Source organism: Doryrhamphus excisus, chromosome 23 (genome assembly GCF_030265055.1).
Source record: "Doryrhamphus excisus isolate RoL2022-K1 chromosome 23, RoL_Dexc_1.0, whole genome shotgun sequence".
Lineage (NCBI taxonomy): Eukaryota > Metazoa > Chordata > Actinopteri > Syngnathiformes > Syngnathidae > Doryrhamphus > Doryrhamphus excisus.
In genome coordinates this window covers 8,775,258-8,795,689 of record NC_080488.1, presented here as the reverse complement: position 1 = coordinate 8,795,689, position 20,432 = coordinate 8,775,258, and the positions used below count along the sequence as shown (strand labels likewise).

General features: G+C 41.0%; 1 protein-coding gene across 2 annotated transcripts; it reads right to left on the bottom strand.

Annotated features, from left to right (window-relative positions):
• Window positions 1-74: 74 nt before the first annotated feature.
• npy7r (neuropeptide Y receptor Y7) lies at window positions 75-6,172 on the bottom strand. 2 transcript variants are annotated; one of them, XM_058063432.1, is made up of 2 exons: window positions 6,021-6,172; window positions 75-2,221 (listed from the first exon to the last, which is right to left on the bottom strand). In XM_058063432.1, the coding sequence occupies exon 2, from the start codon at window positions 2,167-2,169 to the stop codon at window positions 1,060-1,062; it is 1,110 nt and encodes a 369-aa protein (XP_057919415.1). In that variant the 5' UTR covers window positions 2,170-2,221; window positions 6,021-6,172; the 3' UTR covers window positions 75-1,059. The 2 variants fall into 2 exon arrangements, with proteins under 2 accessions (XP_057919415.1, XP_057919416.1); XM_058063433.1 differs by having other exon boundaries at window positions 75-2,193.
• Between the last annotated feature and the right edge of the window lie 14,260 nt (window positions 6,173-20,432).

Genomic DNA, 20,432 nt, shown 5'->3' with positions numbered 1-20,432 from the left:
TATAATAATCTAATAATGTAATAATAATAATTATTATTATAATAATAATAATAATAATTATTATTATTATTATGTGCTTGTGTCCCTTTTTTCAGGAGCACTTTGTAAACAACAGACCATGTCAAAAAAACGAAATTGATACAACCATCAAAAGGTTGGCTCAGGCCATGATGCCAGGTTGTATGTTGAGTTTAAATGAAATACTTTGGAAAGATCGGGCGGGCTGTATTCAAACACTTGGCGGGCCGCATGTGGCCCCCGGGCCGTACTTTGCCCACCCCTGCGTTGGAACAAACACTAGTTTGACGACACAATATCATATCTAGTCATTCGACTATTGTTCCATCTAGTCCTTTGAGCATGAATTACTGAAGCGTGGTCAGATAACAGTCAATTCAATGCCCTGAGAATACAATAAAAACGTCCACAGGCATATTATAGTCAGTTGAGCAGCTGAAAATAGAATATCTCGAATATCTATCCGAGAAAGACCTCTTACATATTCTCTAGTAGATTTCTTTCACAGTTCCCATCTGGCTTCCTTTACATTGAATCCGGCATGTCAACATAATTAACGTCCTGTTGGGACAGAAAAGCAGCAGTAACCTTCAGTGCCCCCCCTAATAAAAAAAAAAAAAAAAAAAAAAAAACCTGTCCACAAGCATCACCTTCTTCCTACAGGAAGAGTAAACACACAAACGCTTTAAATTGCCGACAAGTGATTTGCATGAACAAGAACCACATTATACAGAAAACAGCCAAATACATTAAAGTCACGATTAACATTCACAAATAAAAAAAACTGCTTTACATAAACTCAAGGTTAAGTCACTGAGGTCAAAAGGCTACATTTGTACGAGAAACGGGCATAATCATTGATTCTTATGAATTTGGTTTTCAAGCAACGGCGGCAAAATGGAGCGCAGTACTTTGCAGTCTAAATAAACTGGCAACTTCCTGTTATTTTGCACGGTATCGAAACAGGAGCTCAGAACATTCAAAATTGAACAAATATGTCAAACGTCCATTCCTACATATATTCCAACGTCTTCAGTCATCTCACACTGCAGTCGGCGGGTGTCCGCCGTTACGACCGTTGAGCCGTCTCGTGGAGCGAGTCCGGAACGAGCCCTCCGGGTGGAATGATTCCGGCTTGTCTTCACAGCGGAAAACCATCAGGAAGCCATTTCTGTAGTTTTTATTCATCCAGCCGTACAGGAGCGGGTTGGTAAAAGTGGAACACATCGCCACGATATGGAACACGGTGTATATGAGTTTATACTCCTTGAACCTGAGCACCAGGTCCAGATCGCTGGCGAGCTGGAACACGTGGAAGGGCAGCCAACAGATAGCAAAGACGACCACCACCAGCGCCAACATTTTTGTGGTTTTTTTACGTCGTGCGATGCTATCGTTGCGAGTCGACGGACTGATGTGGTTCTTCAGCTTGACCCAGATACAAATATAAGCGTAACTGATAATAGCTAACGGGATAATGTACTGTAGAAGAAGCATGGAGAGGCTGTAGATGACACCGTCTCTGCCGGTCCCGTGGGGCCACTTCTCGGAACATACGGCGATATGCAGATTAATGGAGGGGATCTCTTCCTGACGGTACTCTCGGAAGATAGCCAAGGGTGCCGCCAGGACCGCCGATGTAGTCCAAGTGAACGCCATAATGAGGAAACTGGAATGCCAAGTCAGGCGTTGACCCAAATGGAAGACGATACAGCGATATCGCTCCAAAGCGATAACGGTCATTGTCAAAATAGAGACATGAACGCTCAAAGCCTGGGCGAAGGGTACCATGTGACACAGCACGGCGCCAAACTTCCACTCGTCTAGCAGAGTATACACCAACGTGAAAGGCAGGCACAAGGTGTCCACTAGAAGATCCGCGAGCGCCAAGTTAGCTATGAAGAAGTTTGTGACTGTTCTCATGTTCTTGTAGCGAATTATCATATAAATCACAAGCGCGTTCCCCAGGAGCCCCAGCAAGATGATTAAGGAATAAGCTGTAATCAAGGTGATCTGCACTCCGAGATGTTTAGTGATATCTGTGTGGAAACCTTGCAGGTTCGAATCCATGCTCCCGTTAACTTGAGTCCACATGTCTCTTTCATCAGGCTCCCATTCTGGCGTGCTGTTGGACGTGTCCGGGGGGCTCATTTCTTCTCCAGGAAGTTCAAACACCTGAGAAGGAGATAGGCCCACCCTGTTTCTATTATGGTCAGAAAATGACAAAATATGTTATTATAGGAATATTTGTATTTATTATATGTCCTGTTTACTGCAGTCAATTCATTTTTCCTAACACAACCTGAATTTTTAGTTAGAATCCCTTTGTGGCCTCCTACTGTATATTATAACACAATTTGAATGTGGGTCACCTAAAGTAGCCATTTTTGTTTATGTCAGCCTGTATGTAAAATGCCATCAAATCAGCTATTGCAACTCATACTGTTTAAGTCAGGGGTCTCAAACTCAATTTACCTGGGGGGCACTGGAGCTAGGGTCTGGGCAAGGCTGGGTTTCCCCCCCCCCCCAAAAAAAGAAAAATATACAAACTTTTTCAGTGCTTTGGTTTCGATTTTCTACAATAAAAGCTCTGATAAAATATTCCACTGTTCTCAAATATCTTAATTTTTATTATTCTGCACAAAATAAGATGAAAAATGAATCAAGAATTAAAAAAATAGCCAAAAACTTACCACTTCCACACAGATAGGGAGGATAACTATTAACAGTTATTTAATCTTTAACATGAACATTAATCAAACGTAATAATTTTTTCTGGGTACATGATACCATACAGCATCCATATCAAACTTGCGCCGGCCGCACAGACATTAAACTTTCATATCAAGGCGGGGGCCTCAAACTAGTGTCCTGCGTGCCACATTTGGCCCGCGGGCCACGTGTTTGAGACCCCTGGTATATACGATCTGCCGCTTTTGTTCTTGACACAAATGATGCGTGCAAACCAATCTTTGCAAATCTTGAAACGGACCAATCAGAATCGTTTATTTAGACCGCGGTCCGTAGTCAAAAACTTACCACTTCCACACGGATAGGGAGGATAACTATTAACAGTTATTTAACCTTTAACATGAACATTAATCAAACGTAATAATTTTTTCTGGGTACATGATACCATACAGCATCCATATCAAACTTGCGCGGGCCGCAGGCCATGTGTTGGAGACCCCTGCCTTGGAGGAATGACCTGCCACTCTGTTGTCATGTTCACAAAATATCAGTTGACTACCTAAACGGTAGCCTTCAAGTTATTTCCTTTAAACTTAAATAGCCAAAAACTTACCACTTCCACACAGATAGGGAGGATAACTATTAACAGTTATTTAACCTTTAACATGAACATGAATCAAACGTGATAATTTTTTCTGGGTACATGATACCATACAGCATCCATATCAAACTTGTGCGGGCCGCACTAACATTAAACTTTCATATCAAGGCGGGGGCCTCAAACTAGTGTCCTGCGGGCCACATTTGGCCCGCGGGCTGCGTGTTTGAGACCCCTGGTATATACGATCTGCCGCTTTTGTTCTTGACACAAATGATGCGTGCAAACCAATCTTTGCAAATCTTGAAACGGACCAATCAGAATCATTTATTTAGACCGCGGTCCGTAGTCAAAAACTTACCACTTCCACACGGATAGGGAGGATAACTATTAACAGTTATTTAACCTTTAACATGAACATTAATCAAACGTAATAATTTTTTCTGGGTACATGATACCATACAGCATCCGTATCAAACTTGCGCGGGCCGCGGGCCGCGGGCCGCGGGCCATGTGTTTGAGACCCCTGCCTTGGAGGAATGACCTGCCACTCTGTTGTCATGTTCACAAAACATCAGTTGACTACCTAAACGGTAGCCTCCAAGTTATTTCCTTTAAACTTAAATAGCCAAAAACTTACCACTTCCACACGGGTAGGGAGGATAACTATTAACAGTTATTTAACCTTTAACATGAACATGAATCAAACGTAATAATTTTTTCTGGGTACATGATACCATACAGCATCCATATCAAAAACTTACCACTTCCACACGGATAGGGAGGATAACTATTAACAGTTATTTAACCTTTAACATGAACATTAATCAAACGTAATAATTTTTTCTGGGTACATGATACCATACAGCATCCATATCAAACTTGCGCGGGCCGCACTGACATTAAACTTTCATATCAAGGCGGGGGCCTCAAACTAGTGTCTTGCGGGCTGCATTTGGCCCGCGGGCTGCGTGTTTGAGACCCCTGGTATATACGATCTGCCGCTTTTGTTCTTGACACAAATGATGCGTGCAAACCAATCTTTGCAAATCTTGAAACGGACCAATCAGAATCGTTTATTTAGACCGCGGTCCGTAGTCAAAAACTTACCACTTCCACACGGATAGGGAGGATAACTATTAACAGTTATTTAACCTTTAACATGAACATTAATCAAACGTAATAATTTTTTCTGGGTACATGATACCATACAACATCCGTATCAAACTTGCGCGGGCCGCGGGCCATGTGTTTGAGACCCCTGCCTTGGAGGAATGACCTGCCACTCTGTTGTCATGTTCACAAAACATCAGTTGACTACCTAAACGGTAGCCTTCAAGTTATTTTCTTTAAACTTAAATAGCCAAAAATTTACCACTTCCACACGGGTAGGGAGGATAACTATTAACAGTTATTTAACCTTTAACATGAACATGAATCAAACGTAATAATTTTTTCTGGGTACATGATACCATACAGCATCCATATCAAAAACGTACCACTTCCACACGGATAGGGAGGATAACTATTAACAGTTATTTAACCTTTAACATGAACATGAATCAAACGTAATAATTTTTTCTGGGTACATGATACCATACAGCATCCATATCAAACTTGCGCGGGCCGCACTGACATTGAACTTTCATATCAAGGCGGGGGGCCTCAAAGTAGTGTCCTGCGTACCACATTTGGCCCGCGGGCCGCGTGTTTGAGACCCTTGGTTTAAGTAAATAGTGACTCTTTTCCTACTCCTCCCCATTGCATAACCACTCAATCCAAAAATGTTCCCCGACATTATTTGCAAAGTGCAGCTTATGTTGTGTACAGCATTCATCAGCTCTTCCTGCCACTTGCTGCTCTTGTCTGCATGAATTCACTTCCACCTGCTTCTACTCCATACAGTTAGAAAATGGATTATAATAATAATGGATGGAAAATCAGATGTATTTGTGTGCATAGACTTTTTTTGTCAAATAGACTGTATGGTCAGGCACCGACATCATGTTGCATTATGACATCTCAGTACAGTAGTGTGACATTGTTATTAAAAAGACAAATTTGGGGGTCCAATTTAGACACTGAGAGCCCTTATTAATATTTACTAATGGATGACGTGCACTTTTTTTTTTTAAACATCACCACAGCTGTTTGATTCATGACGTTTTTGGTACATTATGCAAAGCTACCTACATTCTTATTTAAAATGTATACAGTTGACTGAGTTAAATGACAATTTAAAAATAACTAGCACAGTATGCGCACTTCACTGCATGTGTACAGTTTGCATGGGTGCAAACGGACTATAGGCGACATGTATACTTTTGCACAGCATTGGACTGTTTCCTAAAGCATCATTCTATGTTCAAAATACACCTGCTGTGGAACGAAATGTGGAATATATGCAGCATTCGTTGCAACATTACCCACGAATGTATCCCACTTCCGTGCGTAATTTCTCACCATGCATTATTAGCGCATTCAAAGACTTCGACTTTAGCTCTCAAAGCGACAAGTGCAAATGATTTGTCCTTTTTTTTCCTTTTCCAAGCACCGTCATGTTATTTGGAGTTCTGTTTTGCGCTCCAAATTCATCCAAATTACGCACGAAAACAACGGATTTCGTTTAAGGCTACGGTGTCATAATGTTATTGAATACAATTTGTGTCACAAACGTTAACCAAAAAAAATAAAACACTATCAGTGGACTCACCTTTCGTGTTATTTCTTCTGTCCAAATCGAGTCTTCGCTCCACAGTAACGTGAACAAGGAGAGGGAGGGGGGTAAGGAGGGTGGGGGGTAGCTCTAGCTCCTCCCAAGCTGTGAGCGCCTGGTGCGCATCTTGGGATCCGCGCTACGTCCGCCAGTCAGCACTGAACATAAGACAGGACAATCTAGTAAGAGTCAGCTTTGCAATATGAAGCAGAAGACATCTCCGATGATGAAGAACAATCTGGTATTGAGTCTCCTCACAGCACTAGAAACGAGAAGAAAACGAGAAGATATCACCAAACTAGATATGACGCAAGACAATCAAATGTGAATCAGGTCTGCAGGCTCCAAACTACATATGAGAGACAATCAGAGACAGAAAGGAGAACTAGATGGTTCTGAATGATCAAGTGAACCATTAAGTCAGAAGGAGGTCTTCATCATCAAGTACCAGGCATGTGGTCTAACACCAGGGAGTTTCATCTGGTGGGTCGTGACCCAAAAGTGTGTCATGGAGCCGTTTTCTGCCTCCCGTTCTTATGTGTGTATTCGCTTGTGTTGGTCGACTCTGACAAGCTTAGGTGGTAAGGAAGGGGGGGGGGGGGGGGGATTTAAGAACAACATTGTGACACACAGCTGCAGATATCTGCTGGAAAAAAGCACTGTATTGTACAGGCTGAACTTGAAAAAAAAACTAGAAAATACAACAAAATGCAGAGTTGTGAGGTATAAGTGTACAAAAAATATGTACATGTTGGCAGGTCCGCACTAACATATAAAGTACCACTGCCCCACTATTTGAGAGGCACTGCTTTAAATATAAGATATACTGTTCTTCCTCATTTTTTGCAATGAATTGGTTCCAGGTCCTCAAGAGGAGCCTATCCCAGCTGTCCACCGTGGACTGGTGGCCAGCCAATCACAGGGCACATATAGACAAACAACCATTCACACTCACATTCATACCTATGGACAATTTGGAGTCGCTAATTAACCTAGCATGTTTTTGGAATGTGGGAGGAAACCGGAGTACCCGGAGAAAACCCACGCATGAGCGTGGAATCAAACTTGGGTCTCGCATTTACCACTCGGTCACCGTGCAGCCGGATTCAATATTAATAAGAGGAATATTTTCATTTTTAGAGCATACAAAACCTGTTTATGATTTTGTAAACATGGTTTTTAACATTATAAGAGCAGTGTAGGTATGAAATAACAACCCTATATTTACCTTTAGACTATCATTCTTTGTTTACACCGCATAGCAAAGCAAACTAGGAAGCTAACTGCTAGGTTAATTAGCAACTCCAAATTGTCCATAGAGAAACTGCTAATATGTATTTTCTTATTTGTACTGTACAAACTGAACTCGAAAAAAAAACCTAGAAAATACAACAAAATGCAGAGTTGTGAGGTATAAGTGTACAAAAAATGTGTACATGTTGGCAGGTCCGCACTAACATATAAAGTACCACTGCCCCACTATTTGAGAGGCACTGCTTTAAATATAAGATATACTGTCCTTCCTTGTTTATTGCAATGAATTGGTTCCAGGCCCTCAAGAGGGTCGCAGGGATGCTGGAGCCTATCCCAGCTGTCCACACTGGACTGGTGGCCAGCCAATCACAGGGCACATATAGACAAACAACCATTCACACTCACATTCATACCTATGGACCATTTGGAGTCGCTAATTAACCTAGCATGTTTTTGGAATGTGGGGAGAACATGCAAACTCCACACAGAGATGGCCGAGGGTGGAATTGAACCCTGGTCTCCTAGCTGTGAGGTCTGCACGCTAACCACTAGCCCGCCGTGCCGCCCTTTCTTCTACTCAATTTCTTAAATTTAGAATACATTTACTGGAGAGGCTAGCTAGTTAGCTTCCTAGTTTGCTGTGCTATGCGGTGTAAACAAAGAATGATAGTCTTAAGGTAAATATAGGGGTGTTATTTCATACCTACACTGCTCTTATAATGTTAAAAACCATGTTTACATTGTCATAAACAGGTTTTGTATGCTCTAAAAATGAAAATATTCCTCTTATTAATATTGAATCCGGCTGCACGGTGACCGAGTGGTAAATGCGAGACCCAAGTTTGATTCCATTCTCATGCGTGGATTTTCTCCAGGTACTCCGGTTTCCTCCCACATTCCAAAAACAAGCTAGGTTATACTGGAGAGGCTAGCTAGTTAGCTTCCTAGTTTGCTGTGCTATGCGCTGTAAACAAAGAATGATAGTCTAAAGGTAAATATAGGGGTGTTATTTCATACCTACACTGCTCTTATAATGTTAAAAACCATGTTTACATTGTCATAAATGGGTTTTGTATGCTCTAAAAATGAAAATATTCCTCTTATTAATATTGAATCCGGCTGCACGGTGACCGAGTGGTAAATGCGAGACCCAAGTTTGATTCCATTCTCATGCGTGGATTTTCTCCAGGTACTCCGGTTTCCTCCCACATTCCAAAAACATGCTAGGTTAATTAGCGACTCCAAATTGTCCATAGGTATGAATGTGAGTGTGAATGGTTGTTTGTCTATATGTGCCCTGTGATTGGCTGGCGACCAGTCCAGAGTGTACCTCGCCTCTTGTCTGAAAACAGCTGGGATAGGCTCCAGCATCCCCCGCGACCCTTGTGAGGAAAAAGCGGTAGAAAATGAATGAGTAGAAGATCCCAACCATCGAGTCCTCGTCAAACAGCTGCAAAAAAAAAAGATCCACACCATAAAGTATAACGGCGAGTATGACCATCATGTCCACACTTTCCATCATCTCAAACCATCACTGATAGATCCGTGCAGCGCTTGCATCGCCGTGATTACTTTTCCATCTCATCTGCACTGCATCGCACAGGAAATAAATGAAATGCCACATCAGCTAATAAGTCATTGAACTTCCACTTTGTTTCCATGCAGTGTGGATTCAACCATGTCAGTCACACTTTGGAACAACTGTACGATAAATCTTCACAAGATACATATTTCCATTTTTAATTGCTTTATCTTCAAACATATATCCAATGATGACTTCATTTATTATGACTAAAGCCCGATCCTCATGTGTTATAAATGATGTGTCAATTATTGATGCTTTTAAAAGTCATTTATAATCTCCATCATCAATAGTTTTATAGGCCAGTCATGTTTTGAATCCAACCAAGCCAGATTTCTCTTGAAGGTTACCAAAGTGTATACGCGTTGGCCCACAGCTTTTATAAACCTTCCTGCATCCGCCTTATCTATAGAGTAAACAAGTCGTCGGCATAGAAGGTGTCACACGTCATTTATTCTCTTCCCCATCAGCGACAAAGGATCATTAAATGCAAGGGAGTTATTTTCAAACTTTTAAACAGCGCACATTCCCTGCATCATATAACATTACTTGTGGAATAATATTCTATATTTGGGTATAGTTGTTAAAAATCTTATGTAATGTACACCTATAAAATTCAAAGTAGTTTTATTATTTACTCTATACCAGGGGTCTCAAACTCAATTTACCTGGGGGGCCACTGGAGCTAGGGTCTGGGTTTGATTGGGCTGCATCAGGTTTTCCCCCCCCAAAAAAAAACAAAAAAAAAAAAACGCATTTATTAAAAACAGAAAAATGAATAAACTTTGCTTTGGTTCCGATTTTCTACAAAAAAATTCCACTGTTCTCAAACATCTTAATTTTTATTTTTCTACACAAAATAAGATGAAAAATAAATAAATCAAGAATAAATAAATAATAAAATGGCAAATAATAAAAACTTAAGAAACCACATATAGTTGGTGGGTAGACAAATTATTTTTTTCACATTAAAATGAACAAAGCATTATTAGAGCCCTGTAGACATGACAAAACACGACTATAGTCACATTCATACTTTTTTAATTACAACATATTGCGCAACTGCAGGGTCTTGAGACACATGCTAACTCGCAAACTAGAGCACTAGCGACCTAAACGGTAGCCTCCAAGTTATTTCCTTTAAACTTAAATAGCCAAAAACTTACCACTTCCACACGGATAGGGAGGATAACTATTAACAGTTATTTAACCTTTAACATGAACATTAATCAAACGTAATATTTTTTTCTGGGTACATGATACCATACAGCATCCATATCAAACTTGCGCGGGCCGCACTAACATTAAACATATCAAGGCGGGGGCCTCAAACTAGTGTTGTGCGGGCCACATTTGGCCCGCGGGCCGCGTGTTTGAGACCCCTGGTATACACTGAGGAAAAGCCTGGAAGCAGAACCGGAGGTAGCAGAGATGAGGATGCCGAGGTTCACATTGGGAGTGACCAGGATGGATAGGATCAGGAAGGAGTACATAAGAAGGGTATTAAATGTTAGAGGACTTGGAGATAAAGTCAAAGAGGCCAGACTGAGATGGTCCAGAGGCGAGATAGGAGGCCAGGTAGGAGTTGTAGAGGAAGACCAAAGAGGAGGTAATAATGCGTCTGCATAACAGGTACATAACCTACTATGGACATTTTTTTTTTATCATTTTTAAATGATACTCACAAAAATTCCCCACTTAAGGCCCAGGCACTTAAATGCACCGCCTGCCACTGGATTACAGCAACACTGAGCCAAAGCTCCTATCCCCAAACTCTAAATCCATGTGTACATAAAACAGCATTTAACAGATTATATAAACTGAATTTATCAGTATTTACTGGTTATACTAGCAAAATGTAGGCTACTCTTATCCATGTTGTCAGTCATGCTTTGTTTACTTTCCATTGGAATGCTTTGGGGAATTCAAGTGGGATAGTTTCTACTTTTTAAAGTCTGGAATGAAACAGTAGCTTGACACAATATGGTCATGAAATCCCAGAAGAGGTCATTATTATTATTATTATTATTATTATTATTATTATTATTATTAGCATTATTATTATTATTCATTCATTCATTCATTCATTTTCTACCGCTTTTTCCTCACGAGGGTCACGAGGGGTGCTGGAGCCTATCCCAGCTGTCTTCGGGCATAAGGCGGGGTGCACCCTAGACTGGTCGCCAGCCAATCACAGGGCACATATAGACAAACAACCATTCACACTCACATTCATACCTATGGACAATTTGGAGTCGCTAATTAACCTAGCATGTTTTTGGAATGTGGGAGGAAACCGGAGTACCCGGAGAAAACCCACGCATGCACGGGGAGAACATGCAAACTCCACACAGAGATGCCCGAGGGTGGAATTGAACCCTGGTCTCCTAGCTGTGAGGTCTGTGCGCTAACCCCTAGACCACCGTGCCGCCCATTATTATTATTATTATTAGCATTAGCATTAGCATTATTAGCATTATTATTAGCATTAGCATTATTATTAGCATTAGCATTAGCATTAACATTATTAGCATTAGCATTAGCATTATTAGCATTATTATTAGCATGAGCATTATTAGCATTATTATTAGCATTATTATTAGTATTATTATTATTATTATTATGCATCACTGACAGTGAACAGACAAGTGAACGGTCCCATATCTACGTCAAATAGTTCAGATTGTGGCTATTTATAGTTCAAACACGGAGCAGGCATATGCTGACCTGACTATTCCAGACATAGTGAAGTTTTCCTCTCAGGTCACCAACGCTGATGTTTTTATGTTCTGATTTATGTGACAAAACTTTGACCTTTAACGGGTTTGAAATCCTATTACAATATACAGTGTGCCAGAGGGTATTTCCTTTATGCGGAAGGAGAGACTGTTTGATGATGTTTTGAATCTTGTTTTGACATTTTCACAGTTGCAGCTGTTGTTTCAGCACCTTTCATGGATGAAACAGAATCAGTTGAGGCCACAACGTGTTCAGCAGATTTTGGAAACATTTAAGGAAATCCTGGCCGTGGTTGGATATTCCAGTCACTGCTGCTCATTACGGTCATTCGGCTTCTTACGGCTTGCTTTTATGAGACTTCAAACCGGTAGATCTTTAACTAGCGTCATCAGATAATTCAAGTGAATGAGCGCCTACTTAAAGTTCCACATAAGTCAAGAAGTACTTTGACCCGATTGAGAGCCGCTTCCCAAGTCAACGGATGTTTTGTGAACATGACAACAGAGTGGCAGGTGATTCCTCCGAGGCAGGGGTCTCAAACACATGGCCCGCGGCCCGCGCAAGTTTGATATGGATGCTGTATGGTATCATGTACCCAGAAAAAATTATTACGTTTGATTAATGTTCATGTTAAAGGTTAAATAACTGTTAATAGTTATCCTCCCTATCCGTGTGGAAGTGGTAAGTTTTTGACTACGGACCGCGGTCTAAATAAACGATTCTGATTGGTCCGTTTCAAGATTTGCAAAGATTGGTTTGCACGCATCATTTGTGTCAAGAACAAAAGCGGCAGATCGTATATACCAGGGGTCTCAAACACGCAGCCTGCGGGCCACACTAGTTTGAGGCCCCCGCCTTGATATGAAAGTGTTAGTGCGGTATCATGTACCCAGAAAAAAATTATTACGTTTGATTAATGTTCATGTTAAAGGTTAAATAACTGTTAATAGTTATCCTCCCTATCCGTGTGGAAGTGGTAAGTTTTTGGCTATGTAAGTTTAAAGGAAATAACTTGAAGGCTACCGTTTAAAGGTCGCTAGCTCTCTAGTTTGCGAGTTAGCATGTGTCTCAAGACCCTGCAGTTGCGCAATATGTTGTATTATTTGCCATTTTATTGTTATTATTATATTTATTTATGTATTACTGATTGATTGATTTTCTTTATTTTTGATTAGTTTTTTATTTTTCATCTTATTTTGTACCCAGAAAAAATTATCATGTTTGATTAATGTTCATGTTAAAGGTTAAATAACTGTTAATAGTTATCCTCCCTATCCGTGTGGAAGTGGTAAGTTTTTGGCTATTTAAGTTTAAAGGAAATAACTTTTTTTTTTTTTAACCTGATGCGGCCCAGTGTCGCCCAGACCCGAGCTCCAGTGGCCCCCAAGTAAATTGAGTTTGAGACCCCTGCTCCAAAGGGTTTTGTTTTAGCTGTTAATTGTTGCTTTTTGATATTCTCCCCCACATTGATTACTACAGGTGAGCAAGGATGGAATCAGTACTGGAAGTGGTATTTGACAACGCAATAATGATTGCCTCAGCAACATGAGATGTCCTTGTATTGATTGGGGCACCTCAATTTATTCTTTCAATTCTATGGGCCCATCCCCAGCGTCTGTGTGCACTGCAGACCTATCTCCCGCTTTGACCCGAGCGCATTGGAGGATTTATGTTCTTAGTAATCTTAAAACACTTCTCTGAATGGTAGTGGGATGGTTTAAAAGGGGGCTGGTGCAGCACAAAGGTGATTTAATCTTTGGAACTTTCTTCCCACCTCATATTTTCTAACACCGTCGGTATAAATCAATGTAAAGCCAGCCTGAGAGTCGGGATACTGCATTTCTACTTACGTCTAATTTAGCGCTGGTGTTGACATGATGACAGACTGCGGAGGGAGGTATCGACTCAGTCCGTTGGGTCGCATTGGATGTGTGCTTGGAGTCCCACTGTGGACAAAAAGAAGTGTTGCAGGGGTGCAGTCCACCTTTGTGGTCCACCTCTGAAGCCTAGGTCACAACATGCAGGCTCCTACGAACAATATATGACACATGAAGTTCTTAACCATGGAAAACAAACCCTATGCGTGTTCAAGACTAACTTACTGAGGATATTGAGATTCTCATTGGGAGTGACCGGGATAGATAGGATCAGGAACGAGTACATCAGAGAAACATTACATGTTAGAAGCCTTGGAGATAGGGTTGGATGGAGGAGATTGGTTTGCTGTCGCGAACCCTGAAGGCTAGTGCGGCTAACGCAGGTTAATACATTTCGTGCATTCTCCAGGCATGTCGTGATCTTTCGCTTTCATGGTCTAAGTTCTCCACAAACAAAAAAACACAGAAATTTGTGGAACGCCAGTTGTGACCTAGACTTAACAGTAGTACAATATACGCAGTACAAAGCAGAGTGTTATTGAATTACCCTTTAGGGCAGTGTTTTTCAACCTTTTTTGAGCCATGGCACGTTTTTTTTACATTGGAAAACATCACTAAGTCTATAGGAGGAACAAGGCAGGAGTTTTTCTCTTTCTGAATGACTTTTCCGGAAACAATGGTATACATGGAAAGGAATATTCCAATCTCTTGTCTACATACATACGTCACTATAATCAACCAGAATAGTCAATAGGGCATGCCCAGTAAAACGTAAACACCAACATCACGTGATACCGACTTCCCCCGAGTTGTTCTTTCACTTGTTAGAATAATTCCGTATTGCCAGTTTTTCGTTTGTCCAGTCTGGAAATTTAGTTTGGATCAAAAACAAACTTTCTGTAGCAGTCCAGTGCCGATTGCTGGCCTCCATTTTTAAAACTGAAGAACGTCTGGATCTGCGTGTTACGTCATATCTGAGCATGCGATATGATAAATTTAACCAGGAAAGGATCAAATTCAAGCTTGCTAATATTTTATAATTCAACTGGGTACATGTTTTATATAGATATATATTTTCTTTTGACTTATGGACTTATGAATGGCGTATAGAAGGGTTTAGATTCGGTTCCACAGATGGCGCTAATGCACACGAAAGCTGCTTGCCAACCGCCAATAAAGTACAGAAGAAGAAAAAACGCACCCTGACAACTTTCCGTTTGAGCGGCTACAAGATACCTCAATCGGATTTGGGGAAAGGAATATTCCACCCCTGTTAATCCCATTATATATTCATTCGGATTGGCACTATTCTTTTGGAATGAGGCATATACAAAGGTTAAATTCATATATATATATTGACATAATATTTGCAAATGATGATTAATAAATGTTAATTATAAAAAGTGATATTGGATAATTCCTCACGGCACACCTGACAATTTCTCAAGGCACACTAGTGGTTGAAAATCACTGGTCTAAGATGTTGCCTTTGGTGGTGGATGGTGGTGCAGATGCAGTAGGAGCTATGGAGAAGCTAGACTCTCTCCAGGTTGAGGAAACCAAAGAAACACAAGGATTTTGAGACACATTTGAGAAAGCTCAACACTTGTATTTGTTTTGTTCGACGAAATAAAATGAGTCACAAGCAGCTTGACTGCAGTGACTGCATCAGTCATTTGTGAGTCTGATATGTTGTTACAACGTGGAGCAACCCTGAGCAAAAAAATAATAATGATAAAAATTTAGCAGCTATCACATCCTGTCGGCGTGTGTCTACGTGCTAACACGCTAAATGACTTCCACTGTCAGCTGTTTCAGTCGAAACAGTCCAAAGTTCTTCGATTTGATCCACTTGCTGTGTTTGTGTGTCAATCAGTGCTTGTGTGCTTCCAGTTAGTTTCAGTTTGAATTATTTTATTTAAGTATCAGTTTGTTATAGGAATAACTTGTGAAATCCTTTTTGTGATGTCGCCCACAATCAAGTACACTCCATTCTGTTATTATAATGAAATACAAAGAACGCTGCTTCGGTGCATAAACAAAGATGGCACAGTTCAAAAGGCAAACCAGTAGAATAATTGTTACACAAGCAGTCATACTTTGCCTCCATGCAAACACAAAAGTAATTAGAAAATTATGATTCATCGTGTTTGATGCCGATCTCATGGGAGTCCGGTGAGATAATTCAAAATGGACAGTCGAGTGCTTTAAAACAATTCATATAACCATGAATTTTTACTGACTAAGTATAATATTCTTGAAAATTATTCATACTGTTAATATTAAGCGTTGTGGACTTTTTAACCTTAGCGGTAATCTTTAGCCAGTGGCATCCCTGAAGCAGGTTTTTCTTTACATTTCATGGTCAAGGAAATTTTGCCTTTTGACTACAGAATAGGATTTTTATCCATGCATCTATTTTCTATGCCGCTTATCCTCTCTAGAGTCGCAGGGGATATGTTGCAGGAATTTATGCTGACTGCAAATCATTCACTGTTCTGTGGTATCAGTAATACGACAGTAATAATTCAAAATCAATTTCACTTGCTGTTGTGCAAATGAGCAACAGTAGCATGAATGATACAGTATCTGAATCCCGCAGTATGCATATGTTTTATGGCCGGAAAATTAATTCTGGGTGAACGAAGATACCAGGAGATAGACATTAGACCCCAGAACTGAATCCATGGAGACTTTCTGGTATGTCTTTTACCGCTGCATAATGGCCATACATACAAATACACCATATTATGAGTTCTTTTACCCAGAAGACCTCAGGGATGTTGCGTTTGAGACCCGAGATTTAGGGTCGTTTTTTTGGGGATCCATGCAAATAACACACAAAAAGGTGTGAACCGAATTCAATGCAGAACCGCTTTGCGCTTGTTATTTTATTGATTTGTCAGAACATTTTTTTTTTATTGATCATTGCAAAGTGGAATTATATTTCTGGTCATTTACTAAATGTCTTTGCCAATGTGTTGAGAAATGGCACAAAAGTATTGATAAAGTCCCACGTGAAACAATTGATCTGGTTTCCGCATTTAATGATGCGGTCTTAAGAATGAAAGAGAAACAGTGGGCGATGGAATTAAAGCAGTTTACTCGGAATCCAATTAGCAAACTTCACACACTTCATCCCTTTAAATCTATTCGAACTGAAGAATTACAGGCGCTCATCTGTCTTGCAAGCGGTCAAGTGTACCGTCCTTGAGAGGTATTGACAGTTGCTGATTGACATTTCCCCATGTCCAAGTCCTTAGTCATTACTGCCAAAGCCTAAAAACAACAACGAAATGGAGAAAAACAAACGCAAGCCGAAAGCCATGCATTCTATTTTGTGGCTGTTTGGAGTTTTTATTTATTTCAAATATTGTTTATAATCCATCCATACATCCAACATGCAACGGCAAGGGGCATGCTGGAGCCTTGTTTATAATCCCTAAAGCAGGGGTCTCAAACTCAATTTACTTGGGGGCCACTGGAGCTCGGGTATGGGTGAGACTGGGCCGCATCAGGTTTTCCAAAAAAAAAAAAAAAAAAACGCATTTATTAAAAACCAAAAAATTTAAAAAACTTCGCTTTGGTTCCAATTTTCTACAATAAAAGCTCTGATAAAACATTCCACTGTTCTCAAATATCTTACTTTTTATTTTTCTGCACAAAATAAGATGAAAAATAAATAAACAAATCAAGAATAAAGAAAATCAATCAATCAGTAATAAATAAATATAATAATAATAATAATAATAAAACAGCAAATAATAAAAACATAAGAAACCACATATAGTTGGTGGGTAGACAAATTATTTTTTTCAGATTAAAATGAACAAAGCATTATTAGAGCCCTGTAGACATGACAAAACACGACTATAGTCACATTTATACTCTTTTTATTTACAACATATTGCGCAACTGCAGGGTCTTGAGACACGTGCTAACTCGCAAACTAGAGCGCTAGCGACCTAAACGGTAGCCTTCAAGTTATTTCCTTTAAACTTAAATAGCCAAAAACTTACCACTTCCACACGGATAGGGAGGATAACTATTAACAGTTATTTAACCTTTAACATGAACATTAATCAAACGTGATAATTTTTTCTGGGTACATGATACCATACAGCATCCATATCAAACTTGCGCGGGCCGCACTAACATTAAACTTTCATATCAAGGCGGGGGCCTCAAACTAGTGTCCTGCGGGCCACATTTGGCCCGCGGGCCGCGTGTTTGAGGCCCCTGATGTATACCATTGTTTCCGGAAAAGTCATTCGGAAAGAGAAAAACTCCTCATGTAAACATGGCTACTGTCGAGTGTCCGTGGTGTAAAGACTAGCATAGCAATGTAATATCGGTCCGTGTAGCAACACCTAGCTCGTTCCTCCTATAGACTTAGTGATGTTTTCCAATGTAAAAAAAAATGTGCCGTGGCTCAAAAAAGGTCGAAAAACACTGGCTTAGACGACCTGACAATTCAGCAAGGCATGCATCTCCATCCACTGGAGAGGAAAACAAGCGCCTTTACGTCCTGCCTGCAGTGATCTAAAGAATTCAGCACTTTCAAGTCAACTGTCATGTGACGGCAATGCTGGGGAAGGTCAGGGCCACCTGCTGAAACATCAAGAACGTAGACGTTGGAGTCCATCGCACTATAGTGATTCAGCTGGCAGACCGATCACATGACCTTCGTCAGATGGAGTCATATTGTCGAGTCATAGCCGAGGTCTGAATCAAGGTAGCTCAACTTCTCATAGCTTGCTTTGACGTGGAAAATTAGTGGTGTATTTACTTAACATAAACCTCACCGTGGGCTGCACGGTGGAGAAGTGGTTAGCGCGCGGACCTCACAGCTAGGAAACCAGAGTTCAATTCCACCCTCGGCCATCTCTGTGTAGAGTTTGCATGTTCTCCCCGTGCATGCATGGGTTTTCTCCGGGTACTCCGGTTTCCTCCCACATTCCAAAAACATGCTAGGTTAATTAGCGACTCCAAATTGTCCATAGGTATGAATGTGAGTGTGAATGGTTGTTTGTCTATATGTGCCCTGTGATTGGCTGGCCACTCACAGGGCAGCTTTGATAGGCTCCAGCATCCCCACGACCCTCTTGAGGGCCTGGAACCAATTCATTGCAATAAATAAGGAAGGACCTTATATCTTATATGTAAACCAGTGCCTCTCAAATAGTGGGGCAGTGGTACTTTATATGTTAGTGCGGACCTGCCAACATGTACACATTTTTTGTACACTTCACAACTCTCCATTTTGTTGTATTTTCTAGGTTCTATGTGCCCTGTGATTGGCTGGCGACCAGTCCAGGGTGTACCCCGCCTCTCGGCCAAAGACAGCTGGGATAGGCCCCAGCACCACCGCGACCCTCGTGAGGAAAAGCGGTAGAAAATGAATGAATGAATGAATGAATGAGTATATCTCATATTTAAACCAGTGCCTCACAAATAGTGGGACAGTGGTACTTTATATGTTAGTGCGGACCTGCCAACATGTACACATTTTTTGTACACTTATGCGTCACAACTCTCCATTTTGTTGTATTTTCTAGGTTCTATGTGCCCTGTGATTGACTGGCGACCAGTCCAGGGTGTACCCCGCCTCTCGCCCAATGACAGCTGGGATAGGCTCCAGCACCACCGCGACCCCCGTGAGGAAAAGCGGTAGAAAATGAATGAATGAATTAGTATATCTTATATTTAAACCAGTGCCTCTCAAATAGTGGGGCAGTGGTACTTTATATGTTTGTGCGGACCTGCCAACATGTACACATTTTTTGTACACTTATGCGTCACAACTCTCCATTTTGTTGTATTTTCTAGGTTCTATGTGCCCTGTGATTGGCTGGTGACCAGTCCAGGGTGTACCCCGCCTCTCGGCCAAAGACAGCTGGGATAGGCTCCAGCACCCCCACGACCCTCGTGAGGAAAAAGCGGTAGAAAATGAATGAATGAATGAATGAATGATTATATCTTATATTTAAACCAGTGCCTCTCAAATAGTGGGGCAGTGGTACTTTATATGGTAGTGCGGACCTGCCAACATGTACACATTTTTTGTACACTTATGCTTCACAACTCTCCATTTTCTAGGTTCTATGTGCCCTGTGATTGGCTGGCGACCAGTCCAGGGTGTACCCCGCCTCTCGCCCAAAGACAGCTGGGATAGGCTCCAGCACCACCGCGACCCCCGTGAGGAAAAGCGGTAGAAAATGAATGAATGAATGAATGAATGAATGAGTATATCTTATATTTAAACCAGTGCCTCTCAAATAGTGGGGCAGTGGTACTTTATATGTTAGTGCGGACCTGCCAACATGTACACATTTTTTGTACACTTATGCTTCACAACTCAACATTTTGTTGTATTTTCTAGGTTCTATGTGCCCTGTGATTGGCTGGCGACCAGTCCAGGGTGTACCCCGCTTCTCGGCCAAAGACAGCTGGGATAGGCTCCAGCACCCCCACGAAAAAAGCGGTAGAAAATGAATGAATGAATGAATGAATAAACCCCGTTTTCAGGAAGCTGATATTTTGAAATCATCCTTGGGCTAAGAACTGTGGACACCTAGTACTTTGGATACTGCTGGTTTTAGAAGGTACTTGGTTGAAAACCACCGACATCCAGGATGAGGAGTCTGATCAGGTTCTGATATTTCATATTAGGCTCTGAGATTGCTTCTTTTAAATAACCTCAGGTCAGACTAGAGTGGGTGTGTGGTGAAAAACTTTATGCTTTGTCTCATTGCCAATTTTTTTATGAGTGCCACCGTGTCTGAGTGTATGAGACAGACTTTCAGCGAGGAAAATAAACACAGAAAAATTATTCTGGGTTGAAAGCTCAATTTCCGCTGTCCACTTTTCTCCTAGGAGAGAACTCCATATGTATTTGTCTGTGGATTATCTCTATGTTTTTCCACCCTCTCCTTATCTCTCACATTTTCCCGAATG